General features: G+C 48.9%; 7 protein-coding genes across 7 annotated transcripts; 4 read left to right on the top strand and 3 right to left on the bottom strand.

Annotated features, from left to right (window-relative positions):
- Positions 1-1,118: 1,118 nt before the first annotated feature.
- On the top strand, positions 1,119-3,628 carry luA (3-isopropylmalate dehydratase LEU1; the record flags this gene model as incomplete). Its single annotated transcript, XM_058509104.1, is given in 3 exon segments — positions 1,119-1,466; positions 1,521-3,153; positions 3,168-3,628. 3 exon segments carry the CDS (start codon positions 1,260-1,262, stop codon positions 3,626-3,628), a joined length of 2,301 nt encoding a protein of 766 aa, XP_058378083.1. The 5' UTR covers positions 1,119-1,259.
- A 280-nt stretch (positions 3,629-3,908) lies between these two features.
- N7446_000336 (uncharacterized protein) lies at positions 3,909-5,852 on the bottom strand. The gene is made up of 3 exons (XM_058509103.1): positions 5,292-5,852; positions 4,397-5,239; positions 3,909-4,337 (listed from the first exon to the last, which is right to left on the bottom strand). The coding sequence occupies exons 1-3, from the start codon at positions 5,761-5,763 to the stop codon at positions 3,958-3,960; spliced, it is 1,695 nt and encodes a 564-aa protein (XP_058378082.1). The 5' UTR covers positions 5,764-5,852; the 3' UTR covers positions 3,909-3,957.
- A 92-nt stretch (positions 5,853-5,944) lies between these two features.
- N7446_000335 (cytochrome P450) lies at positions 5,945-7,681 on the top strand. The gene is made up of 3 exons (XM_058509102.1): positions 5,945-5,991; positions 6,049-7,018; positions 7,076-7,681. The coding sequence occupies exons 2-3, from the start codon at positions 6,066-6,068 to the stop codon at positions 7,578-7,580; spliced, it is 1,458 nt and encodes a 485-aa protein (XP_058378081.1). The 5' UTR covers positions 5,945-5,991; positions 6,049-6,065; the 3' UTR covers positions 7,581-7,681.
- Positions 7,682-10,189: 2,508 nt separating this feature from the next.
- Positions 10,190-10,450, top strand: N7446_000334 (uncharacterized protein; the record flags this gene model as incomplete). The annotated part of the gene is made up of 1 exon (XM_058509101.1): positions 10,190-10,450. One exon carries the CDS (start codon positions 10,190-10,192, stop codon positions 10,448-10,450), a length of 261 nt encoding a protein of 86 aa, XP_058378080.1.
- A 1,305-nt stretch (positions 10,451-11,755) lies between these two features.
- ags2 (alpha-1,3-glucan synthase Ags2) lies at positions 11,756-19,294 on the bottom strand (the record flags this gene model as incomplete). The annotated part of the gene is made up of 7 exons (XM_058509100.1): positions 11,756-11,804; positions 11,865-12,375; positions 12,453-12,658; positions 12,716-15,065; positions 15,092-18,651; positions 18,711-18,886; positions 18,944-19,294. The coding sequence occupies 7 exons, from the start codon at positions 19,292-19,294 to the stop codon at positions 11,756-11,758; spliced, it is 7,203 nt and encodes a 2,400-aa protein (XP_058378079.1).
- A 3,647-nt stretch (positions 19,295-22,941) lies between these two features.
- Positions 22,942-23,679, bottom strand: N7446_000332 (orotate phosphoribosyltransferase; the record flags this gene model as incomplete). Its single annotated transcript, XM_058509099.1, has 1 exon — positions 22,942-23,679. The coding sequence occupies one exon, from the start codon at positions 23,677-23,679 to the stop codon at positions 22,942-22,944; it is 738 nt and encodes a 245-aa protein (XP_058378078.1).
- Positions 23,680-24,304: 625 nt separating this feature from the next.
- Positions 24,305-26,143, top strand: N7446_000331 (methylenetetrahydrofolate reductase (NAD(P)H) MET13; the record flags this gene model as incomplete). The annotated part of the gene is made up of 1 exon (XM_058509098.1): positions 24,305-26,143. One exon carries the CDS (start codon positions 24,305-24,307, stop codon positions 26,141-26,143), a length of 1,839 nt encoding a protein of 612 aa, XP_058378077.1.
- Between the last annotated feature and the right edge of the window lie 16 nt (positions 26,144-26,159).

The raw sequence follows: 26,159 nt of genomic DNA, 5'->3' as shown, positions 1-26,159 counted from the left end.
TCTCGTTTGACCTGACGTTCTTGTCTACCGTCCCTATTCAAGATGTCTTTCCAAATCCTCCGAATGAGCTCCCGCTCATATCATTCGGTCCTCAGCTGCCAACTGGATACCCTAGCAGTGGAAATACCAGCTAACACTTCCGCTTCCTCTCCATTAAAGAGCTGAACAAATTTGTCCCTGGTTCATGCCACAACTTAAAATGGGGCCTACGCATGCCACAGCTCACTTCTCTGCTGTGCACTAGAAATAGGCCGTATAAAATACATTGAGACCTGACTAGAAGCAACCAGAATGTCACAGGATGATGGATTGGCTCAATATATCAGTAAAAGATCTATGCTTTCCGGTTTCACTATATACGTGGTATCTAAGCTCCTTCAACGCAGACACTGTAAGTGTAGTCCATGTACACTTGGCCCTGAGGAGCGCTTCTGTTGCGCATGACTTGATGTGATCAACACTCATTAGGCCTTCGCAAATATAGAGAGTAACCAGGTTGCTTCAAGCCTGTCAGGGTCTTGAGCGGGTATGTATATATATTCCACATAGTGTCGTTAGACCTAGTATACCAGATAAATCAATTGACCAAATACCTAGCTGAAGTCGAAGGACGAATTAACACTCAATTCAGTTAGGCAAAATGGAGCCCAAGATGAAGTACATAAGGGCCACCGAGGCTTAGCATTGACTCACAGTGGGCCGATCGGAGTCGCTAGCCAATCAAAGATTCTTCATTATTGGTCCCCCGGAGTCGGTCAAAGTATAGGGGATACGTCATGCATATGCGTATTATGCTTCCCCTTATACATGGACAATGTATTGCACAAATTACTGTCACTAGAACCATACAATCAATTAATTTAACAGATCTAACTCTCCAGGCTTCCATTCCACGTACAGTATTTCGTGTGCTGTTCCTTTTTCCTCCGAGCCGCCATCAAGCGCAACTAGCCGCATTGCCCTTTTGGGAATATGCAACGCCGACCGACATCGGTGCTACCCTTGGTTCCCACATCAGCCAATCACATTGTAACCATTCGCCGCTGACCGGCCGAGATCGGCATTGCCCCTCGAGAAGCTCCCCAGCGACATCGCGGATTCTTCAGACCAGAAAAATATATCAAGACTCGTTTCTCTCCATATCCCCAGTTCTCCATATTCCTCTCGCTCTTTACAAAGCGAGCTCTGCGCACCTGTCAACTTATCCCCCTTATACTCAATTTCCACCTTATATCCTCCCTTCATCTCTACTCCCCACCATGCCCTCCGCAGAGTCAAAACCCAAGACCTTGTACGACAAGGTCTTCTCCGACCACATTGTCAATGAGCAAGAAGATGGCACTTGCCTGATCTACATTGACCGTCACCTCGTTCACGAGGTCACATCCCCTCAGGCCTTCGAGGGTCTCACAAACGCCAGCCGCAAGGTCCGCCGGCCGGACTGCACTCTTGTTACCGTCGACCACGTATGTTTTATCCAATTCTTTTGCAAGTCGCAACTAACAAATTTTCGTTCATAGAACATCCCTACCACCTCACGGAAAAACTTCAAGAATGCCGAGGAATTTATCAAGGAGAACGACTCGCGTCTCCAATGCACGACCCTGGAGCAGAATGTGAAAGACTTCGGCCTGACCTACTTCGGTATGGGTGACAAGCGCCAGGGTATTGTCCACATCATTGGACCCGAGCAGGGTTTCACCCTACCCGGCACAACTGTCGTCTGCGGTGACAGTCACACCTCCACCCACGGTGCCTTCGGTGCTCTCGCCTTCGGTATCGGAACTAGTGAAGTCGAGCACGTCCTCGCTACCCAGACCCTTATTACCCGCCGCAGCAAGAACATGCGAGTTCAGGTCGACGGCGAGCTCCCAGCCGGTGTCACCAGCAAGGACGTTGTCCTTCACATTATCGGTGTTATTGGAACTGCCGGTGGTAACGGTGCTGTCATCGAATTCTGCGGATCCGTCATCCGCGGACTGAGCATGGAGGCCCGTATGTCCATGTGCAACATGTCCATTGAGGGTGGTGCTCGTGCCGGCATGATCGCCCCAGACGAGACCACTTTCGAATACCTCAAGGGTCGTCCCCTTGCCCCCAAGTACGGCAGCGCCGAATGGAACAAGGCCGTCGCCTACTGGTCCAGCCTGAAGTCTGACCCCGAGGCCAAGTACGACATTGATGTTTGCATTGACGGCAAGGATATCGTCCCTACTATCTCCTGGGGTACATCTCCCCAGGATGTTGTTCCTATCACCGGTGTTGTCCCCGGCCCCGATGACTTTGAGGATGAGAACCGCAAGCTGTCCTGCAAGCGCGCTCTGGAATACATGGGTCTCGTCGCTGGCACTCCCATGAAGGATGTCGTCGTCGACAAGGTTTTCATCGGATCTTGCACAAACGCCCGTATTGAGGATCTGCGTGCCGCCGCCAAGGTGGTCAAGGGCCGCAAGATCGCCTCCAACATCAAGCGCGCTATGATCGTTCCCGGATCCGGTCTGGTCAAGGAGCAGGCTGAGTCCGAGGGTCTCGACAAGATCTTCACCGACGCTGGTTTCGAATGGCGTGAGGCTGGTTGCTCTATGTGCCTGGGTATGAACCCGGATATCCTCTCACCCAAGGAGCGCTGCGCCAGTACTTCCAACCGTAACTTCGAGGGTCGTCAGGGTGCCCAGGGGCGTACCCACCTGATGTCCCCTGCCATGGCCGCCACCGCCGCCCTTGTCGGTAAGCTCGCCGACGTCCGCGAGCACACCGTCCCCAGCCCCGTCCTCGCCAAGGTCTCCCCCAAGATCGATGTCCAGCCCGAGGCCGACTCCCCCCAAACCGAGGATGATCTCGACCGTGTCCTCGACCAACCCGCCGACAACGAACCCCACACCAACTCCTCTGCCGGCGGTGGCAGCAGCACCGGTCTTCCCAAGTTCACCACCCTGAAGGGAATCACCGCCCCCCTGGACCGCGCCAACGTCGACACCGACGCCATCATCCCCAAGCAGTTCCTCAAGACCATCAAGCGTACCGGTCTTGGCTCCGCTCTCTTCTACGAGCTCCGTTACACCGACGACAAGGAGAACCCCGACTTCATCCTGAACCAGGGTATCTACCGTAACGCCAAGATTCTCGTCGTCACCGGCCCCAACTTCGGCTGTGGTAGCTCCCGCGAGCACGCCCCCTGGGCTCTCCTCGACTTCGGCATCAAGTGCATCATCGCCCCTCCTTCGCCGACATTTTCTTCAACAACACCTTCAAGAACGGCATGCTGCCCGTCGTCGTCTCTGACGAGGTCGCCCTGCAGAAGATCGCCGACGAGGCCCGCGCCGGCCGCGAGGTCGAAGTCGATCTCGTTAACCAGGAAGTCAAGGATGCCCAGGGTAACAAGATCGTCTCCTTCGAAGTCGACGGCTTCCGCAAGCACTGCCTCGTGAACGGCCTTGATGACATCGGTCTGACCCTCCAGATGGAGAGCAAGATCCGCAACTTCGAGGCTAAGCGTACCCTCGACACCCCCTGGTTGGATGGCAGTGGCTACCTCCGCCGTGACCGCCGTGGTGCGACCATGGTCGAGGCTGCCCCTGTTCCCAAAACCAACCGTGGGGATGTCAAGAACGAGCCCCTTGAGTGGTAAAGGTTGTTCTTGTGTTTGTCACCTGGGCGCTTCTACAATTGTGTCTAGGTTTGATTTTTGGTGCTGGTGCTGGCATTTATACTGGCTTCATATTGTTTGGATATCAAAAACTTATTCCCCTATTATTTGCGACGACACCTGTTTCGTGTTGCATTCGGCTGGTCATGGGCTGCTGGTTTAATTTGAGTCTACGAATTTCAACGAGAATGAATTATGATCGTGGAGCTACTTTTTCTTGTAGAAACAATCAAGTATATGCGACAGTTCACAACACCAAGAGCTTTGCTCTCAGTCGTAGTGTATATCTTGGCTGTAGTGTATATGATGCCCTATTGACCCTCCGTACTCTCCTTGGAGCCAGTATGCTTAGACTCCAATGGCGACGGGCTTTCCACACTGTCCAAAATTATGTTCCTGACGTCCGATGGCCCAGTGAAGCGTTTCCTTGCGGTAGTGAACCAAGTTATGAAGCTCAGTATTGTCACCAGTCCGATAGCAGCACTGGTATAGTTCATGGAATCGGAGGTGACCGGGGCCCCAGAAGGGAAGTTGAATGTAATAGAAGCAAACAGCAAAAAGACCAAGCCGATAACATTGAAGCTGAGTGACAACGGAAGAGGCAATGAATATGATCCCTCGAAAGAGGAAGTTTGGTGACCAAAGAAATAGCCCAATAGCCGCGCAAACAAGGCAAGGCCGTATGAGACATCTATTCAAGAACGTTAGCCTTTGATCACAGAAAGGGAAAAGGGGGACATTATCACTCACAGAATCCTGTAGTAGCAAGTGAAACAACCGTCGCAAAGCCAGTCTCCGTCCCAAAGTAAATCGCATTCAAAGCGAGTTGCACCATCAAAGTAAGAATAATAGAATATACAGGAATCTTCTTCCTCGGCTCGACCTTAGACCACAAACTCGAGAATGGAAGGCCATGATCTCGAGCAAAAGCATAAACAGACCGTGATCCCTCAGCAACAAGACTAACAGAAGCCACGATGATAATAACAGTAATCATGCTCGCAAGTATACAAGTGCCAACCTTACTATGCGTGGAGTCATAGAAGATCTGAATAACAGGAACACCCGTACTCGAAATCGCCGTAGCCCCAATATCACCCATACAAAAACAAAGCGTAAGAAGAAACACAAAGCCCGTCACCGCACCCATAATAACAGAAAGAATAATTGCCCTGGGCGCATCTCGACTGGCATGCGTCATCTCTTCTGTCATATGACTCGGTGCATCGTAGCAGCACATCCCGAAAAAGCTCTGCAGGATACCAACGATCGTTGCCATTGCAGCGCCGAAGCCTGTCATGTTTCGGAAGTCGTGGAAGACGAAGCTTGCGTCTTGCTTTTGTTTATTCGTTACAAGCAGAGTGATAATAACAACTATGAATGAGGCGATGTTCCATAGTAGGATTATGCGTGATAGACGATGTAACGCATGAGGCGCGAATATATTGACTGCCAGCGCGAATAGTCCCACAGCCCAGGCGACTAGGACTGTATGCCATCGTTCGATGACGAAATCTGGGAAGACTAGGTTCGCTTGACCTAGGATGTAATTAGATCCAAATGAATTGTTGACCGCACCCATGGCCAGGATGCCTATATAGAATTAGCTAGATATTCACCTGCAAGAAGCGGGGCAGGTACGTACCAGTCAACATAAACCACCCGGTGATATAAGACAACTGCCTCGATACTCGTGGCGGCGCCAGCATAGCAACCCACGAGTATTGACCACCCGCCACTGGCCAGCGGGAACACATCTCAGCCATGGCCAGCGCAATGAACATGGTGAACACGCAGACTCCGATCCAGCCGAAGATCATGACTGGTGGGCCGCCTGCTTCGACGCCAATGATGAATACTCCACTTAGGGCTGTCCAGCAGGTTACGATGCTGAAGCTGAATCCTACCATGTCGAATAGGCTGAATGAGCGCTTGAATTCTTGTTGGTAGCCCATGTGTTCGAGGGCTACATCCTCGGTTGTTGAGGCATTGAATGCCTCTTTCCTGGTCATTATGTCGGGCGGAGTGACTGTAGACCATGTTGAGTGGCTATAGGGAGAATATAAGCTGCGATGTCGAGGTGTTATCTTGTCGTTGCTGATCGAGATAACAAACATCACATCGGAAACACCGACTTTGTTCCGTCTACGAAGTAAGGTATTGAGTCACGTTACATTGTTGTTACACGATGTTTGCTACTTTCTTTATTTCACTTTTTACTTCTCACTTTTGACCTCCTTTTTATCTCTTTTTGCCCATTTTCCAATACCAAAAACAACAGAATTCCCACCCTTAACTATAGACCCCGCGGTTCACATCTTTTCGGCCCATCCGAAACGCGATAGGTAAGATGCTTCCGATTTGCCAACAAGAAATGGCTTAAATACCGAAACGCCAGACAGATACTCTGCACGGCAACATGGCCCTAATATCCATCCCGACCATTGCACCGTGGCTACTAGCACTCGTAGCAGCCAGCCTGATGTGCAAGTGGGTTTACCGCCTCTATTACCACCCCTTGTCCCGCACTCCAGGCCCAAAGATCGCAGCCTGCACTTCCCTCTGGCTAGCATACCACACCTACATCGGCGATGAGTGCACGGTAGTCTTCAATCTACACCGTAAATTCGGTCCAGTGCTACGCGTCGCGCCAAATGATGTCGATATCGCCAGTGCAGACGCTATCGAGCCGATATACATCGCCCGCGGTGGATTCCCTAAGGCGCGGGCTTACTCGAAATTCGATATCGATGGCCACACTACTATTTTCTCTACGTTGACGCTCCCTGAGCGTGCCAGTAGAGCCAAGGCTGTTGCGTCGCTTTTTTCGACTGCTTCACTGAGACAGTCGGAGAAGGACTTGTCGAAGGTCTTTGATGATTTTGTAGAACGGCTAAGACGGGAGGCTGAGAAGGGAGACCCTGTTAATGTGCTTAATATTTCGCGCTGTATGGCTATTGATGCCGTGAGTACTTATCTGTTTCAGCATCGCTATGGGGCTCTTAATGAGGAGTCTGGAGTGATGTCAGCGTCACCTTTTGTGGATGCATTTGTTGGCGTTGGGGCGTTCTTCAATCTGACTCCAGGGAGGATGACGGATTTTGTCATGGCATTTGCTGAGAAGTTCATGTCAACTGAGACCACCGAGAGAGCATTCAGTCTTATGGACAAGTTTACTGGGCAGCTTGTCAAAGGCGCGGCGCTTGCGAAAGGTACAATACCTAAAAGTGGAAGCTATCAGAGCCGCCTATTGGAAAAACAGTCATTTTCGCAGTGTCAGATTGAGGTGAAAGATATTTGCTTTGCTGGGACGGACTCGACCAGCATGAATACCGCTACCATATTGTGGTTACTTGCAAAGAACCCTGAAATGTAAGACCAACGCAGTGAATAACGATCTAACACATCATAGCTCACATAGTTATTTAGATATAACCGGCTCCGCTCGGAAGTCCAGAACACAACCGCAAAGGGGGAGGATCCTGCATCCAGCAGCTATCTTCGGGGAACTATTCGGGAAGGACTACGTCTATCCTGGGCCAATCCTATTAGACTGCCACGAGAAGTCCCCCACGGGGGATGGAAATATCACCGATACTACTTCCCAGCCGGGACGAATGTCGGTGTATCTTCTTTCCAGCTGCATCAAGATGAAGCTGTTTTCCCAGAGCCGTTGCGATTTACGCCTGAACGCTGGCTGGAACCGACCAATGAGATGTTAAATCACTTTTTTGCATTTGGAAAAGGTAGTAGGGGGTGTATTGCGCAGAATTTGGGGACTTTGGAGTTGACCCTGGCAATCCTCAAGATTGTGGAAGCGGACTTGCTTCGTGGGTCGAGCATTGTTGGCAACGAGGCTATTCGACTCAAGGAGTGGTTTAATTCTCGGGTTGAAGGAGAGCAGATTCTGATCCAGTTTAGCAATCAAATCTAGATTCCCCGTAGCTGATTGTCTACAACTGGGATCATAAATGTGTAACTTATACAGTGCCACAACGTATTGGACAGTCTCTACACGAAAAGCCTCGAAGCAAGTATACCGGTTAAAGTTAGTGCATTGTTTTCGCCTTACTTTGGCCTATTTTGAGGTGTCTCGGGTTATAGTTGTTTAGAACTAACTTAGTAGGTTAAAAATGTAAAAGTAGAAAAGCCATAAAGCCCAGTATTGTCGAATTCAAATGTGCCTTAGTATATATATATAGAAGGAAAGAGAAGGCAACGCTTCATATATATATACATATATATATATAAAAAAAATGGGACGAGCCGGGATCGAACCAGCGACCTTGCGAAGACAAGACTGAAGCAACTTCAGTCGCACGCTCTCCCAACTGAGCTATCGTCCCATTAGGTAAGGATCGCCTCGAAATCTTGCTACAGGAACATGATTTTCTCAAAAATAAATAAACTAGCTAGTTCTAGCTATCTATAGTAATATCTAGAAAAGGATATTAGTAGTAATACCTTCATAAGTACATAAGAAGGACCGTTTACTCTTAAATTAAAATATTGAATAAATGAATACTTAGTCTGTATAGAGACTAAAATTTTTTTAACTTGATCAGAGAGAGGGGTTCGGAAAAATTTATATAGCATTATTCGAAATTTAAAAAACTTCTTTAAGAAAAACTGGGACGAGCCGGGATCGAACCAGCGACCTTGCGAAGACAAGACTGAAGCAACTTCAGTCGCACGCTCTCCCAACTGAGCTATCGTCCCATTACGTAAGTACGCTTCGGAATCTTGCTACAGGAACATGATTCTTTCAAAAATAAATAAACTAGCTAATTCTAGCTATCTATAGTAACATCTAGAAAAGGATATTAACGTAATTCACTACCGAGCCGCCACCTACTACCTGTTACGCACGACTATCGGGTCGTCGCTATGTTAGAAGATTCCTGGGTTATACTTGCCTGAATGCTTCCTTGCTTCCAACCCGAGTCAACGATCTGTCTCTCAACCGTACCGTCGCCAAATAGGCCTTATACGGGCTAAGTCCTTTCGAGGGTATCGAGGAGCGATGCTAGGTAGAGCGCCGAACTAACAAATACCGGGGTATAGGTCTATCCGTAGTGTTGTTAAGTTATAATCAAGTTATACGAGTCACCAAAGGTTCTAAACAGTAGACATAAGTAACAATGTATAGATTGAACCTAGAGGACTAAACTAGATATATGAATAAATTTCCTTATATATCCTAAGTCCTTCTATAGTAGAACAGTAGAAAGTAGAACAGTAGAACCGTTCTACTTGTCGACTATCGACCTTTCTACTACCTACATGATCACGTGCTCCTATGCCAGGAACTCAGTGTGGTTATAGCGGACAAAACGTGTTAGTGCTGAGCGGGCCGAAACTGGCCTTTTGGTGCGCAGAGGTTTTCTATCATATATAGCCACATAAGAAGGACCGTTTACTTTTAAATTAAAATATTAAATAAAGGAATACTTAGTCTATATAGAGACTAAAAAAATATATATAGAACTATTCGAAATTTAATAAAAAATTAAAAACAAATGAAAAAAATGGGACGAGCCGGGATCGAACCAGCGACCTTGCGAAGACAAGACCGAAGCAACTTCAGTCGCACGCTCTCCCAACTGAGCTATCGTCCCATCGGATAAATATCGCTTCGAATTCTTGCTACAGGAACATGAATTTTCCAAAATACATACTAAGATTTACTGGTGGAACCCGTGACTGACGCGTGTCCATTGGCCTGAGGTGTCGCAAATGCCACAAGAAGCTTGCATGTAGTCTTCTCCTTCTAGGGATAGCATCCTACTATCGTCAATATGACTACATTTTTTCCACTAGATTCTTCATTCATGATATAGCTTCAAGCTCAGCACTTCAGTCACTTCCTGAGACACCTCTCTATGCCTACGGTGGGCATGGGAGTGGTTGGTTGTCTTCTCTCCATTGATATCGACCCGTCTGCTATGTCAGACTGCCATCGTGCCATCCCCGTTTCACTAGCTAATTCTAGCTATCTATAGTAATATCTAGAAAAGGATATTAGTAGTAATACCTTCATAAGTACATAAGAAGGACCGTTTACTCTTAAATTAAAATATTGAATAAATGAATACTTAGTTTAGTCTGTATAGAGACTAAAATTTTTTTAACTTGATCAGAGAGAGGGGTTCGGAAAAATTTATATAGCACTATTTGAAATTTAATAAAAACAATGAAAAAAATGGGACGAGCCGGGATCGAACCAGCGACCTTGCGAAGACAAGACCGAAGCAAACTTCAGTCGCACGCTCTCCCAACTGAGCTATCGTCCCATTGGGTGATAGTTTCGCGAAACTTTCACATCACAACTCCAGCATGTATTACACGCCAATGCCAAGGCCGGAAACGGTCTCTATATATATTGCTACCTTCGAAGGCCGCAAGGTCTATCGGTACTCCTCTCGAAACACCATGATAACTTCCTTGCCTTTTCCATCGCTGTCCTCCTCAATGTAGGCCCGCCACATACCACCAGAATTAAAATCAAAGACTACCCTCCTGCAACGCAGCTGCCCGCTCAAAATGCCAGTAGTCGACGCAGAGTCGGCTCCAATCCCGACGATACCTCCTTTGCCCTCGCCGGTGATGTTCCAGCGCTATCCAGCCGAGCGCTGCAGTTCACCGCCAGGACCAGCTACGGCAGTTATAGCATCGGCGAGAGTAGAATATCGGCCTGGTGCAGAAAACCGTAGCATCGCGGCAGCTGCACGGGCAGCAGCAACACGGAGGAATGAATCTCCATTTCTAGTTCCCGACACAGCGATGGCACGTCTTGCGTGTTAGGGCTCGCTGGGTGGCACCCGGTACGGAGACTGCTTTTTAGAAGTAAGACCCGATGTACCAGTCTATGCAATGGTTGGAAGGGATGTATAAGCTGGATGGCGAGACTCTCTGAGGAACGAAGGCAAACAGTCGGCCAACCAGTCTTTAGCCTCTCGAAAAACGCCCCCGACCGTGGGGTACTGAGAAGACCCGTTGGAAGCACTATCCGATACCATCTCATCCCAAGCCTCAGCCCAAAACCCATCCCCTAGAGTCGGCGTATCCCCAATGCGACCAGTAAGTTTATTCGTCATACCACCCGTACTCGTCGCAACGGCCAGATTCCCCCACTGATCCAAACAAACACAGCCCACAGTCCCCTGGCTCATAGAAATAGGTTCAGCTTCATCCTTCAACCCACGTATATACTCATCCCGTGCCCTCGCGCTGGTTTAATACTGCTTGTTGGCTGTCCTCGGGCTCTCAGTTCTGCTCGTATAACACCTATTTTTTGTATCGATATACTGGTTCGCCGCTGCTTAGATGGCGACCCCTTCCGGGATCGGTTGGTTGATTTCGAGGACCTCCGGCTGTAGCGCTAGGCACCGAGAAGCTCGAGGAGTGCGTCAATATTATACCTGCAGAACATGGCCGATGGTATCCCTGCATGTGCTCCTGGGAAACTTTATTTGTCGCTCCGTCGGTCAGAGCCCCTAACAGAAGCTCGCATTTCTGCGGGTTTAAAAGCAGTCTCCTTTTGCTGGCACGGAGTATGAAGACGCCGAGGACCGACAGGCTCAAGTCGTTGGATCCTATGATTTTTGAGAGCTTATCGCTCTCAAGGCTATTAACGAGCGGTGCTGTGGTGTTGTACCTAAGCTACTGGGATATTAGCTTACGAGGCAAAGCATGACCCCCAACGTTTCCTATCGATCCAAACCAACTCATGTCAGGTTCGGTCTCGTCCGAACAACCACGGCCAGTGATCAGTACTTTCCCATCATGATCACAGATTCGTATTTAGATGACAAAGATTGGAGATGGTGAACTGAAGCTTTACGATAGTAGTACAAACTACGCTGAATAAGTATTTGCTAGTCGCTATTTCCAGCTGATTAGCCAGAATTAAAGCACTTTGCTTCACATTAAAGAACGTGATATCATTAGATTTAGATACTAAGCAGCTGAACCTGTTCGACATAGTTCTCCAACCCAAGGAAAAGCAGCAGGAGTCAATGTAGGCACGGATAGTCAAACCCTCCAGGTGATGGGCCTTATTAAATTACTCGTTTCCACCCAATAGCCAACAAGAAAGTTCAAACCCCATCAAGGCTTCGAAAGTTGCTCCCGCCGGAAGAAAAGAAGGAAGCCGCAACTGCAGGTAACAAGATGTCAGCAAGAGAAGCCACTTTATCTCTCAAGTAGGAAGTCGTACCATATCAAAAGCTGTAACAAAAGCGCAATCCAAAACCAAGCGTTCGCCAACGCCCCCACCCCAGCAGTAATATCGGGAGATATAGGCCCAGGACCAATGTTATTCGGTGCAAACGACCGAGCACACATAGTCGCAATGGAACCAATAACCTGCGACACAAGAAGCGTGAAGCATATATGCATGCGCGTCAGTGTTTGCAGGAGAATCATGCCAAATCCGAGACCTTGCAGTGCATCCAGCACACCAAGCCAGAGCCATAAACTGCGCGAGACCAATGCACCTGAAGTATAGCTACCGGCCCAGGGGAGGAATAGGCCTGATGAAGATGTTCCCCACCATATCTGTGCCCAACGTGGTGCTCCTAGACCGCAGGCTACCACCGGGAGGATCCAGCTGTGGGATTTGGACAGCCTGGCTAGGAGAAACAGAATTGCTATCCAGACAAAACCAAAGAACAATACGCAGAGGAGGAGGATTTGCCAGGAATTGGCGTGTTTGGATATCCAGAGGACTAAGCCGAGGTTAGTGGACTGTATGGCTAATTCTCGGAAAAAGGGATGTGGTGTTTCTACTTTCATGGGAACTCACAATTCCAGTTTCGACCGTATGGAGCACTGAGGAAGAAGTTCTGGAGAATCACGACAATCCAGTTCCAGAGTACGATCTTGCGTCGGAAGACGGATTTGTAGAATGATGGAACTTTGCCTGGTGTTTGGCGGTAGTAATTTGGCAGACCGAAGTAGATGAGCAGGCCAATACCCCACAGGAATATCATGATGGGCGTGCAGATAGCTCTAGGATATGTGTTAGCAATTATTCAACATTGATAGTGAAGTGAATATGGTACGCACGTCATTACCCAGGTGTTTGTGATACTGCTTTGAGAATTAGTGTTACCAGCACTGCTCGCTTTCGTCAAAGTCGAGCCCCAGTACCAAAGAGCAATAACATATGCCTGTTGCGTGCCTTGAATCACACAAGCCCGGAACACCCACTGCTTGACGGGGGCACCGCTCTCATCGCCGAAATTGAGAGCGAAGAATATAGAGCCACTGGAAGAAGCGGCGGCATAGATCCCACTTCCGACATTCTGGATCCACCCGCGGATGTGTGCATCAGGCTCGAAGTGTGCCATGCCGATGATCATGAATGCAGTTCCGTATAAGAACCATGGCACTGTGAGGACAAGCACTGATTTGCAGAAGCGGAAGAAGAACCACCACAGAATCGAGGTAATCAAGTATACGGACGCGATTCCATATAATTTTGCGGCGGTTTGGCCCACCTCTCCTGTCAGAAGTGTGATCTGGTAGGAATTGGCTGCGATGATCTGGCCCAGTCCCAGGAAGAGAGAATACACAGGCCATTCCCCGAGACGCATTTGCATCCACTTCTTCAGGCCTGTCGGGGGAACATAGTTATCACCAAGCATGAATTCATCTAGTGGGCTGTCTTTCCTCTCGGGCACAACACTATCGTGAGACGTTGCATCGTCATTCGTAATAGATCCAGTCGGGGAACCTCCTTTGCCAAGGTGCATTGAACCAGATGGAGATCCTTGATTGCGGCCCAGGCGTGCATCGCGGAATTTGTTGAACCACTTCTTCTCACTCTTTTCAAGATATTGCTCAATGCAGAGTTGATTGTCGGAGTTGGCTCCATTCAGTTCCTCGAGCCTCTTTTCAAACTCTTTGTAGTATTCGCCGTTGCTATCCGTGAAGAATGGATCGACTTTTTGAAGTTTGAAATCTTTCTTCTCTCCAACAACTGAATCAACAGACAGGGCCGATGAGCTGCTCAACCGACTTCCCGACCCTGCCCATGGACGCGATGGTGGGATAAGAGTATCATCGGTTCCTGCTGTACTGGGAGCTGTCGAGCTCGACGGTGTGTTGCTAGATCGAGCCAACTGGCGTGCCAAGAGAGCCTCCTTGGTGAAGGCAATACCAGGGGATTGAGGGCTCTGCCCACGTGCTGCATCCACTCCGTCAGGCGATATGGGATAATCATCATCTCCATAGCAAGTTGCCATTAGCTCTTCATCGCTATCCTCTTCAGCGTCAGGGGACGCCCTGCCAGTGCTGTCATCACCCTCAACAATACTTCCCTTCCCGAGATCGCGTCTGCCTCGAGGCTCCGTGCTACTTGAAATTGGTCGAATACCAAAAGGCACCTGGCGACTGAGTCCTGATCTAGGTCTGGAATCGGCGCCAGGACTTGGGTCCCGACTGTAGATAATGGAGCTTCGCTGCAGTGATCCCATTGTTGCTGGGCGACTCGATGGTTGCATTGGAGGAGTTGATGCACCCGATCTTGTCGACGCAGCCTGTGGAGTCATCATTCCGTAGATGGCGTTGTATGCACCCGCCGCCGTAGACAGATTCTGAGCTTTGGCGCGTTCCTTATCATGAACTCGAATGGATGTTGACTGAAGAATCTCTAAATCCTCGACCCACTGGGCAACCGGGAAACGCTGTTTGGCGGACCTTGCGCGCATCATTGCTCTCACTTCGGATCTGGAATTCAAGGCGCTGTCAATGGCGAGCTTGAACTGTTTTAGCAAATGTGAGGTGGTTGTAGATTCGACTGTATACCACCACCCTGGCATCTGTCCAAGCCCGCCTACCCTGGCGCCAATACCGAGGGCACCTTTCCTTCCAAATTCAACTGCGACTAGGCCAAAGGGTTCGTCTCGCGAAGGAATCAGTGCGAACTCGGCACCCGAGAAGATGAATGGTGGCAGGACCGTGAACTGAGGTTTGGAGCATACCCTGCTAGGATATAGCTTCATCATTCGGGCCAGCTTCAATGCAGCGAACTTGCCATACAAGTCAATCAGAGGCCCGACGCAAATTAGTTGAACGTTTGGTCGCCCTTCCAAGACACTGGGTAGCACGTCGGCGATAAGGTCGATTCCTTTTTGCATGGACCATCTTCCAACGAAGACCAATAAATCGGCATTGGGGTTCTGTTCAAGACCAGCCCACTCTTGAGCCTGGCGCTTGAGCTCTGCTCTACGAGTCTCATAATCATTGTCGACATTGATGTCACTTTCTTTTGGAAATTCTCGATTCCATCCACCGGTGTCGGAAGGGTCAGGATTCGGAAGGTTTCCAACTTTTCTCAAGCCCCAGAAAATTGGGTAGCGAGCATAAGAGCGTTTGCCGTACTTTTTGAGACTCCCACTGCCCCAAAGCCTTGCTGATGAAGACGAAGATAGCTTGCACCGGCATGCAAAAGGTTGAAGATCTCACCGAACTGAACATAGCGCGTGGCAACGTCCAGATCTAGATTGAATACCGAGCACACTTCGGTCTTCTCCTTCTGTGTCCGCATAGGCCATAAGCCCTGGAATTCGGCATTGTGGAGTGACAAGCAAATCGGGATAGTTTCGGGTAGCAGATACAAAGGAGCGACTGAACCGTGATAATCATTGATATGATACAGTTCAACGGGAAACCGCTCCATCGTTTGCGCTATGCACTGATTCCAGGCCGAGTAATATATGGCGCTATCGAGGTCATCCATGCGGGCCGGGTAGGGCTCTGTAACAGACTGTTGCCGGAAGACAGGGGCATCCAGGAGAACGTAGGTGATGTTCCTCAATTGATGATATTGAATCTTGATCTCGTAGGAGTTTCCCAAAATCATGACAAACATTGATTCGGCCGGTTTATCTATAGGGTAGTCCACTCCGCCGACACATGGAATGACCCAGAGAAGGTCTTGGTGGCGAAGTTGCTTGCCCATTAGTTGTGCCATAACCCCCAAGCCACCGATCTTGATCTTGATGGCCCAGTCGTCGATGTCGTATTCCATTGTGGCAATGAGAACCTTCCGTCGATGGGATGTTCGATTGCCAAAAGCCGAACTACTCTGAAGAAACTTTGACTTATTGGCAAGGCGTACAAAAGGGTTACTGGACTGGCCACCTTCCATAGGTGGAATCCTGAATCTGCTGACGAAATCCATGGAGATGAGTGTCTTCTTCTCAGTCACGCCGATCTGGTTGAACTTAATCCGGTAGAATGTCTTCATGAAAACGTAGGCGCAGGTGGATGCTGTGACCACAGGAACAATCCATAGTAAGAAGAAAAGAGCCATTTGGGCGTACTTGGAGCCTGCGGGAACTAGCTTGAATTGCAAGTTCGAGTCATCCAGGTGGATTCTCCAAGCGAGGTGCGGACTAGGGGGATGATCACTGATATTTATGCTGGTCACACTCAGCGAAGAAGGCGGGAGACGATCGAGGATTGAGTCACCATCGGAATCACCATATATGTAGCTTTGGTCTGGCTGGCCATCGGGGTTGATGCCCCAAACGTTCAACTGACCCTGAGCAGGCCACTCAGCCATGAAGAGGAACTTCCAGATGCCATCTTCATCTTGCCTCACAACGTTGTCCAGACCGGCATCGTACCCATATTTATTGAACGGACCATTGAAGAATAGATGGGGAAATCGACGTCGGATAGCAGGATTCCAGCCTGGGCCGTCACCCTCTTGAACGTAATCGCTGCTACCGGTGAAACGACTCCAATACTCGACGCGAACATGTTTGCCTTCCCATATCTGCTTCTTTGTTCCAGACCACGGCAGTTCCTCGATTGTGTGATTTCCTCCCTCATATGGCAGCCATTCGGAAAAGGTGCTTCCCCAGTTGGTTGAGTACCGGTATTTGTCGGCCCCGGCTGCGTGTTGTCTGATGAAGATGGTGCCATTTTTACGTTCATGGAGGAGACTGCGAGAGTAGTTTGCGGAAGCAAATATCATGGGATTGTCTTGTTGTCCGATTCGAACTAAGAAATGGTCGATAGCATTGGTTGTTCTTCCATCGGTAGTTGTGGCATTGTTGACGGTTAGACGATGTATACCGTTGTAGACACCAGTCAGGGTAGCTCTCCAAGCCCAGGTAGATGGGACTTGGCCGGTCCAAGTAATACTCTCGGCCTCCAATGCTTCACAAGTGACACTGTCAAGGTCCAAGGAAGGGACATACCCAGTTTCAGTCTTCGACTCGAACGATATTGAGTCGGTCACCATAGTACAATTCATCTCGGCGTTGAAAAAGAGGCTGACTTCCATCGACTCACTTTCTCCGGGAGATACTACGGATAGCAAGGGGACATCATGGCCTGGCAAGAACTTGGTGATCATAGGACGTGGAGATAGGAATTTCTCTTTCGGGACGTAGGCCCTAAACTCATAAGGCTTCATGGTCATCATATCGATACAACCATTATATTCGCTAGTACCATCCAGACCGAGCTTAATCGGGCTCTCTTGGAGAGTGATCTCATCATGTGGGTAAAAGAGATTCTTGACTGTGGTGTTAACATCAAAGGGAGCGACGAGGGCAGCATTTTGATCGGAGCAATCGAACTCATAGTCCACTGTGCGATTGCTGTTCTGGTAGACAAGCCACACAGTCTGGTTTCCCATCTCTCCTAGGTCTTGCATCTGATAATATGGACTGCGTAAAACAGACCACATTCCAGTCTCAGTGGGCACCCCGTTTGATCCGGGAAGATATATGTTGTGGGTTTGGTTGGAAAGCAATTGAACCCACCACCCATCATTCAATGCGGCAAAGTCCTGTCGCATCTGATACATGTGTTTGATGATATTCCGTACAGGGTGAGCCGGGTCGCGATGATCATATGTGACTGTCTCATCGGTACAGCCTAACCGCCCGGATTTGATGGGCCATTGGAAATATTGAGTGGAATTCAACTGGAAACATCCATGGGTTCTCCAGGCAGTGGCAGGGGACATAGCTTGACGACCGTAGATATAGTTGGTGGCTGAAGCATCTAAAACGTAAAATGCTTGTTCTTCTCCCCATAGAAGCAAGGGTATACCCGGCATGTGCAATGTGGTAATGAACAGGGCCAAAAGTTGTCTTTCAACGCCATATTCCACTGCTGGCCACCGGAACACGTCTTGATTCGTGGCTCCGTACATATGGCGAGGATCAAACTTGCCGGTGTTGGCATTGATCATATCATTGGTGAGGATCATCTGATACCAGGCCTCAGTCCAGTTGACTGGAACATCGTAGCCGGCAGCCAAATTGCCGTCCATACCAAGGAAACGGGTGAGAGATCGATAGACTGAATAGTGAAATGCTGCTGCGTCGATGGCCTGCTGATTCTGATTGCGAATGAAATAGGCCGGATCGGAGGAATTTGTCATTTTGAATGCCTCTTCAAGGGTCTCCGGTTGCATATCAGGTTGTCGGCCTCGACCGTGGAAAATAGAGCCGAGTGTGTTGCCACTCGTCACTTCACCGGGGAGGAAGAAATTGTTCTTTCCTACGCGACGAGCGCAATCTCGATACGCGCCAGATATATCCCCCAAAGCGTCTATAGTAGCCTGTGTGGCTTTGTCGTACCGGAATCCATCAATGTCAAAGGAGGCGATGATCATACATGAATGGCGAACGAGTCTCTCTCTGACACTAGGAACCCACTCGCGCAATCGGTCTTGAACAGATGCAAATTTGGCCAATTCTCGCTGCCAGTCAGGGTATACACCGAAAGCCTCGATGTCACCGTACTGATCGAAATCACTATCGTAGCAACCGCTGAGCTCATCACGAACGTACTGGTCCACGGGGTATCCAGTTTCGTTCCAAAAGCGAGGATAGTCACAGGTCTCGTTATACGAGTTGCCATAGCTGAAATCCACATAGTGACGGTCTGACTTCCAATATGCTTTGTGTTCCTGCATGGAGAAAGGTGTGGTTGTGTTCATGTACCCTTCAAAACCAATGAGATCGCCCATCCTGCGAACTGTGAGCTAATTTTCCATGATGTGAAGATTAATCTTGGGCCTAGTACTTACGTGGCAACAGTATTGTCAAAAATGACATACATCCCACGGTTGTGGATTTCCGTAATGGCAGTCCTCCATTTTTCAACCGTTCCAAAGTGTTGGTCCAAGAGCGTGGTGTCAAGTGCTGAATAGCCATCTGAGCCCCATGGCTGATTCATCAAAACCAGACCTGCAAGGTAGATGCCCTATAGGTGATGAATTAGCTGAATGAGAAGGCGTAGTCAAGGACGGATGAAACCAACTTTGATGCCCATTCCTTGTAAATAGTCCAGAGTATCCAGTAGACCGGCAACATCACCGCCATGTCGCATTTGATTCGAGCTAATATCATGTTCAAAGAGGGTCCCATTAATATTATCATTTGTTGGATCACCATTCACAAATCGATCGAGGAAAAGCGTATATACAGGAAAACGCCAATTGTCTGGCGAGGGGAAGTAGGTGTGGTCGGGCCATTCTCCCCAGTAGTCTAGAGGATCACTTGCTGTTTGATTTTCATTAATATTATAATCCGTGAGAGATCCGTCGTATGGCCAGCTGATTCCCGGGACTGCAAACAGAGCAGTCGCGATGATTGTACGTTTCCAATACATGATGAACACTCAAGGGAATGAGCCTCTTAAGAGACTCGGTTTCGCAGCATATGTCAAGGCAGAAAGAAAGAAGCGCAATAAGGGCTATTGACCCAAGCGGTTATTCAAAAAGGAATACCTATGTGTGACCATTTCACGTTAGTTCTTTAGTATCTCAAAGAGATGGTGCCATGTATCAAGACCCAGGCAGGGAAAAACAGGAGTTTAGAAAGCAGCAGGGAACAGATAGGTCTACTAACGGAGAGTGAATGCCAACAGTTTGCGTATCGGAAGTCTGCAGAGTTCCTTCGCAGGGTATATGGGTAGTGAGGAAAGAGACTTAGTGACGAGGGACCTCGGGCACACTAAGCAAAGTAGAATCGGATCACAGGCCCTCCAGTCTATGGAAGCTCTTTTAGGGAAAAAGGAGAAGAGAAACGGAAAGCATAGGAACTGCGGTTTGGCTAATAAAAACAAAAGGAATCAAACAAGATCCAAGGTAAGAAGAACTTTCTTGATTATGGATGAAACTTTCAGCATATTTCAGAAAGGGCCTGATGCCCCGAAATTTGCCCTCGCACAAAGTATTCTGAGGTTGTTCTTGTTCATCGCCGCAAATTGAGGCAAATAGACACTTTTCCTTGAATCCGGAACCAACGGTGAGAAGCGAGAAGACAGCTGATAGGAGACGTGAATAATGGAGTACACATTGACCTTTCAGCGCTTTGATTGACATCTTTGCTACTCGTGCGTACTATTTTGAGAGACAGTGAGGCTCAGACGGCGAAGTTCTCTGTCTTACGAAGAGACGCCATCGTCGTGAGATTCCAGTAAAACCCATAGCTCTCTGCGAGACAACGGCCATTCTGGAATGGCCGTGCTCAACATTGCTAATCGAGCAATCCATGCATTGCAGGTATCACAATATCCTGTGAGACTAGATCATGGGTGGCGTCAGAGCAATGGTAGGTGAGATGTCTGAGGCGGAATATGCATCGTTAATCTTATATCGGTTCGATTGGAACATAGACTATAAACAAAGGCGAATACCTCTGCATGCCGACAACCTTCGGCGGTTATATCGCCGAAAACTACTGTCCATCTTCGACCTTCCTCGACTCGGTCTCGACCATCGCCTCAGAATCCTAGAGCATGCCAGAAGACATAGTTGCAGCAGAATGTCGTCAAACACGAAATAACTTTACACCCTTGTTCTTCGTACAAAGGAGCAGGTTATCTGGATGATCAATGCATGTCAAGATAACAGATTTATTTTCCTGTTCGGGATATGTACCGTTGACTCAAGTTGTCATCTAGGCTGCGCCCGCGTCAGAATCCGTGAAGCTATGGAGTACATATTCATGGTCCGAATTTTATGTACCGTACAATATCCGTATCTACAGGCACTTCGTACTCACATTTGCTGCACGCAAGATTTCAACCTGGACGAGACAGCTGAGTCACTGTGATGTCTATCAAAGTAACTTGCAATGTCCTATGACTTCGTAGACTACCGGCACATTGTTGTTAGTAAAGCGAGCGATCTAAACAGGAAATAGTGACTACATTAGCTGCATTCATCAAATGTAACCTGAGATCCATCTTAGACACCGGGGTGATCAATGACAGCGTGGAGATAGTGGCAATTTATAGGGCCAAGCAAGATCACATTTGGAGTATATAGGTGATCTTTATCATGTTTCAGAAACTGCTATTGATACTGAGATATAGTTGTATTCTATGTATTCGAGTGTAAAGAACTTTGAGACAACATGGCCGAAATATAGTAGGAAGCAGCCTGATTGGACGCTAAAATGTGAGGTTAACTTAAGTATCATAGGCAGAAATATTGAGCCTGTATTTTTATAGCAAATATGTCAAGATTTCGTTGGGGGTGACGAGCCTTGCTTAGATTTGAGAATGGACTCAATTCAATCCAGCTGGTAGCTTGTTCCACTCTGTACCCCAGATATTTCAAGCCACGAGACTCCATTATGAGACTTCTAAATATATATGAAGACACGACCTGTTGTGATCGGCCTGTAGTGTAGATATGAATGACGGCATCCAAAGTCTAAGCTCGAGCTCAATAATATGTGCCAGCTGGAAGTGAGTTTTGGGTAATTATTAGAAAGTTGACCTTTTCCTGTCAGTACTAGATACTACATATGGATCCGTCAATCGTAAGCGCGGGTGGGTGCCTTTAAGGGACCCAGAATATGTGGTTGGCGGACTTAATACTCATGTCACGCAGTTCGGATACATAACAATTGGCTTGACAAGTATCCGTGCTCTGCAGGATCATGCCAAAATAGCGCTTTAAATATTTACATCTATGTACTATTCAAAGACTGAGTGCTATGGATTGAAATAACGGTATTGCGAAATTGAATCTTATTGATACCATTTTTATACTTCCGCCGATTGAGTGCCAAAAAAGTATTCCATACAACCATAATATATCATGTTAACAAGTGTAAATACGCTAATTTACCAATCAAGTCTTCAGCCCCGTTCTTAAGTACTTCGTGGAACAGAGGCACCCACTGGGAGCTCACCGGAGCATGCCTTGCATTGGAAAACGATGCCTAGACAATGCAAATATCAAATCTCCAGCGTTGATCCTAGAAGCACCTAGATAAGAACGACAACTTTTGAAGAGACTTCAGATTCACTTACCACATTGTGCTTAAAGATTTACAAATAACTAAATAACTTTCTATCACAGTCTTTCGATAGATCTCAACCCTCCAGCACAAAGTCATGACCATATGTGCGTGCCACCATGGGTATTACACCCATGTACCACCTTTTACTTGATCAAGTGATTGACTTCAAATTCAAAGGTACAAATTGCCTGAGCGCAGCTACTGATCTCTACAATGCCCCCAAAGGTCCCCATTTCCACTGCAAGCGGTGCCTGTCCTGCCTTGCAGTGCTCTCTGTCAGACACAGTCTATGGCACGGATAACACCTGCTGTGTGGCAGTCGCTTGCCGCGCAACAACTCAATGTCTACAACGGGACGTTTTCAGCCATTGGCTCATCGTAATGCCCAAGCTGGCACGATCGATCTCTTCGAGTTCATGTGAAACATTGTCTGGTGCACAGGGATTCCGGCTTCCGAGTGCGACAACTCAGCCAGGGGTGTGAAATCTGAACATCTTAGATGACTTGGAGAATATAGTGTGGGTGAAGACACCGGATTGTCAATGAGTTCAGCTGCGTAGTTACGAAACAAAAGGGTCCTATTAAAAGATCCATGTTCCCCGATTGGAACTTGAAGAATAGTTCTTCGGATTGAATGTTGGTATCACCAGTTCGTCAAGGACTGACTATCGTTGGTAGATTCAAAGATGGCACGAGATGTCTCGCTTGCATATTGCGTTTTGATGTTGCCATCGCCACAGAAGGAGGAGTTCAAGTCTGTTAGGCAGAAGTTCTCTGGAATCTTGAAGAGACTGAATGATTCTGTGTGCGAAGGCACGATGTTAAGACATGTTAAAGAAGTGAGCTATTGCTTGGAATGTGGCCATCACCCCAGTCGCTGGGCGACGTTCAATCAATTATGTTCATAGCAACTCCAAACTACCCTGGTATCCAAATAATTTTGTTTTATCTTTGCTCATACATCATGCCGCCGTGGGCGGATTTCAGAAGCTTATATATCTATTGAGCACCGTAGCGCTCGCGGTAGTCCTTCAAGCGCTGGATCTCACCAGCACCAATCTTGTCACCGAGCTTCTCGATCAAGTCGTGCAGACCAAGGACTGAGCGGATGGGGATCTTGCCTCCGAGATCGCGCTGAGCAACACCGATGGCGCTCTTGGTCTCGGTGTCGCTGACACGCTCCTCACGGTCCAGCAAAACAACCACACCGGCGACGATACCGCCCTCCTTCTCGATAATACCGACGGCCTCACGCAGGGCAGTGCCGGCAGTGATGACATCGTCGACGATCACGACCCGCTTGCCCTTCAGCGGGGCACCGACGATATTTCCACCCTCGCCGTGGGCCTTGGCCTCCTTGCGGTTGAAGGAGTAGCTAACATTGTCCCAGGCGTTCTTGCCAGAGAGAGAGTCCCGCACGGCGAGCTCATTGGTGACAGCGGCACAGATGGGGATGCCCTTGTATGCGGGTCCGAAGATAATGTCGAAGTCGGCCTTCGTGTTGCCATCAGCGTCGGTGGTGACAAAAGGCTCGGCAGAGAGAACGCTAGCGTAGGCAGCGGAAGAGGCGCGCAGGAGAGGCGCGGTGTGCAGGAGGGAGGAGGTGAAGAAGTAGGGCGACTCGCGGCCGGACTTCAAGGTGTAGGAGCCGAATGAGAGGACATTGTTGGAGATGAGCAGAGGGAGGAGAGTGGACTTGTAGTCCTGATCGGCAGTAGGAGGAGGAACAGACGACATATTTGCTGTGTGGTTGTCGAGAAATCCGGGGAGAAATGAAGCAATTGTCAAGATTCAAATTGCGAATCGGAGTTCAACTGATAACAGAAAATTTTCCCGAGGGAGGGGCAGGAGGGGCGGTGGCCATGGAGTGTTCCTTCGCCATGCTCTGTAGTCTGGTCAATTGGGGATTCATAGCTGGTAGTAGAGAGCTGTAGAGAGAAAGAGAAAGACTCAAAATGGCCTTTTCACCCTTCTTTTTGCTTATGTTGAGCGTCGTCTCTCCAAGGGGCCAAGACACGTGCTCCGATGGCCGGCCTTCCCCGCCAAATCGTCGATAATCCGCTCACCGAATTTCTCCCTTCTGCACTCCTCGAGCTTCACTCTTCTTATTTCTTTCATTTGTGCTCTCACTTTCACTTTGTTACTTCGTTCTTTCTCTACCCTTGACTTGCGTGTTACCTCCACGCTAATCTGGTCCAGCTCTCGGACGTCTCATCTGCACAGCCGTGTGCTGGTTTCACAAACAATTTCTTTCTCGCCCCAATCCTCGGTATGTCGGTTCAACTCCAGCTAAAGAGCATGGAAACGCTTCCCTTGATGTTTCCCCGGGGGTGTGCTGATAGAAATAGGTTAATTCGACACCATGCATATCCGGGAGAAGCTGGCCAAGAATGAGGCAGAGGGAAAGACGGGCATATCCTTCGAATTCTTCCCTCCTAAGACCGCCCAGGGTGTGCAGAACCTTTACGACCGGATGGACCGCATGCATGGTTTAGGTCCCTCCTTCATCGACATCACCTGGGGTGCCGGCGGTCGCTTATCGGATCTGACTTGCGAGATGGTCAATGTGGCACAATCGGTTTATGGTCTGGAGACATGCATGCACTTGACTTGCACGGATATGCCGATAGAAAAGGTCGACCAAGCACTCCAGGCTGCTTACAAGGCAGGCTGCACCAATATTTTGGCTCTTCGAGGAGACCCACCCCGTGACAAGGAAGTCTGGGAGGCCGCCGATAACGGCTTCCGCTACGCTAAGGATTTGGTCAGATACATCCGGGAGAAATATGGCAACCACTTCGACATTGGCGTCGGCGGCTACCCCGAGGGAGCTGATGACAACGCTGACGTCGAGCAATTGATCGATCACTTGAAGGAAAAAGTGGATGCTGGCAGTACCTTCGTGGTTACCCAGATGTTCTACGATGTGAAGAACTTCATCGATTGGGTTAAGAGGTGCCGAGCCAAGGGCATCAATGTGCCCATCATCCCCGGTATCATGCCTATTCAGACCTATGCCGCTTTCATCCGTCGATCAAATTGGACCAAGATCCGCGTTCCCCCAGAGTGGATGGAAGCCCTTGAGCCCGTCAAGAACGATGACTCTGCTGTTCGAGAGATTGGAAAGAGCCTCATCGCTGAGATGTGCAGGCAGCTGATGGCCACTGGTATCAACCACTTACACTTCTATACCATGAACTTGGCCCAAGCCACCAAAGCGGTTCTGGATGAGCTCGGTCTTTGCCCGTCGGACGAATCTCCTATCCAACGTGCGCTGCCATGGCGGCCTTCCCTTGCCCTTAACCGTCGGGGCGAAGATGTGCGTCCGGTATTCTGGCGCAACCGAAACTCCTCATACGTTGCTCGCACACAAACATGGGACGAGTTCCCCAACGGTCGCTGGACGGATTCTCGTTCGCCCGCGTTCGGTGAGCTCGACGCGTACGGTGTCGGACTCAAGGGCACTAACGAGCAAAACATCAAATTATGGGGCGAGCCTAAGTCAATCAAGGACTTGTCGGATATCTTCGTCAGTTTCTTGAAGGGCAAGCTTGACAGACTGCCATGGAGTGACTCACCAATCACCACGGAAGCCAAGGACATTCAGGACAACTTGCTTGACCTGAACCAGCGCGGATTCCTGACAATCAACTCTCAGCCCGCTGTCGACGGAATCAAGTCCTCCCACTCTGTCTACGGTTGGGGTCCTAAGAACGGTTTCGTATACCAGAAAGCCTACCTGGAGCTCCTGGTCCCCTCATACTTGATCGGCGAGCTCATCGCTCGCATCGAAAAGAACGATGACTTGACCTACCATGCCACCAACAAGAAGGGCGAGCTCAAGACGAACACACGCGACAGTCCCAATGCTTTGACGTGGGGTATCTTCGCGGGACGAGAGATCATCCAACCCACCATTGTCGAGACTGTCAGCTTCTTGGCCTGGAAGGACGAGGCGTACCTTCTGGGAGAACACTGGTCCAAGTGCTACAACGCAGCTAGCCCCAGTCGCAAGCTGATCCAGAATGTGATGGAAGATTGGTACCTTGTCAACATCGTTGACAACGACTTCCACCGCTCCAATGCCGTTTTCGAACTATTCAATGACTTGGAAGTGAAGGATCTCAACGTCGAGGTTGAGGTTCCCGCAAAGCCTGAAACCAATGGCACCGCCGAACCCAATGGAGTTGCCGCCAACTGATACCATTCCCTTCAAT

Source organism: Penicillium canescens (assembly GCF_028828765.1).
Source record: "Penicillium canescens strain IBT 15451 chromosome Unknown utg000001l_segment0_segment0, whole genome shotgun sequence".
NCBI classification, from domain to species: Eukaryota; Fungi; Ascomycota; class Eurotiomycetes; order Eurotiales; family Aspergillaceae; genus Penicillium; species Penicillium canescens.
Note: the sequence above shows the minus strand (reverse complement) of the source record. Positions and strands in the feature narration are given on the sequence as shown.

Coding starts and splice junctions, on each gene's coding strand:
- N7446_000336 (XM_058509103.1), bottom strand. CDS start 5,763: ATGTTTGTTATCTCGATCAGCAACGACAAGATAACACCTCGACATCGC. Junction 5,240..5,291: donor CGGGTGGTTTATGTTGACTG/GTACGTACCTGC, acceptor AATTCTATATAG/GCATCCTGGCCATGGGTGCG. Junction 4,338..4,396: donor ACTTGCTACTACAGGATTCT/GTGAGTGATAAT, acceptor GTTCTTGAATAG/ATGTCTCATACGGCCTTGCC.
- N7446_000335 (XM_058509102.1), top strand. CDS start 6,066: ATGGCCCTAATATCCATCCCGACCATTGCACCGTGGCTACTAGCACTC. Junction 7,019..7,075: donor CTTGCAAAGAACCCTGAAAT/GTAAGACCAACG, acceptor ATAGTTATTTAG/ATATAACCGGCTCCGCTCGG.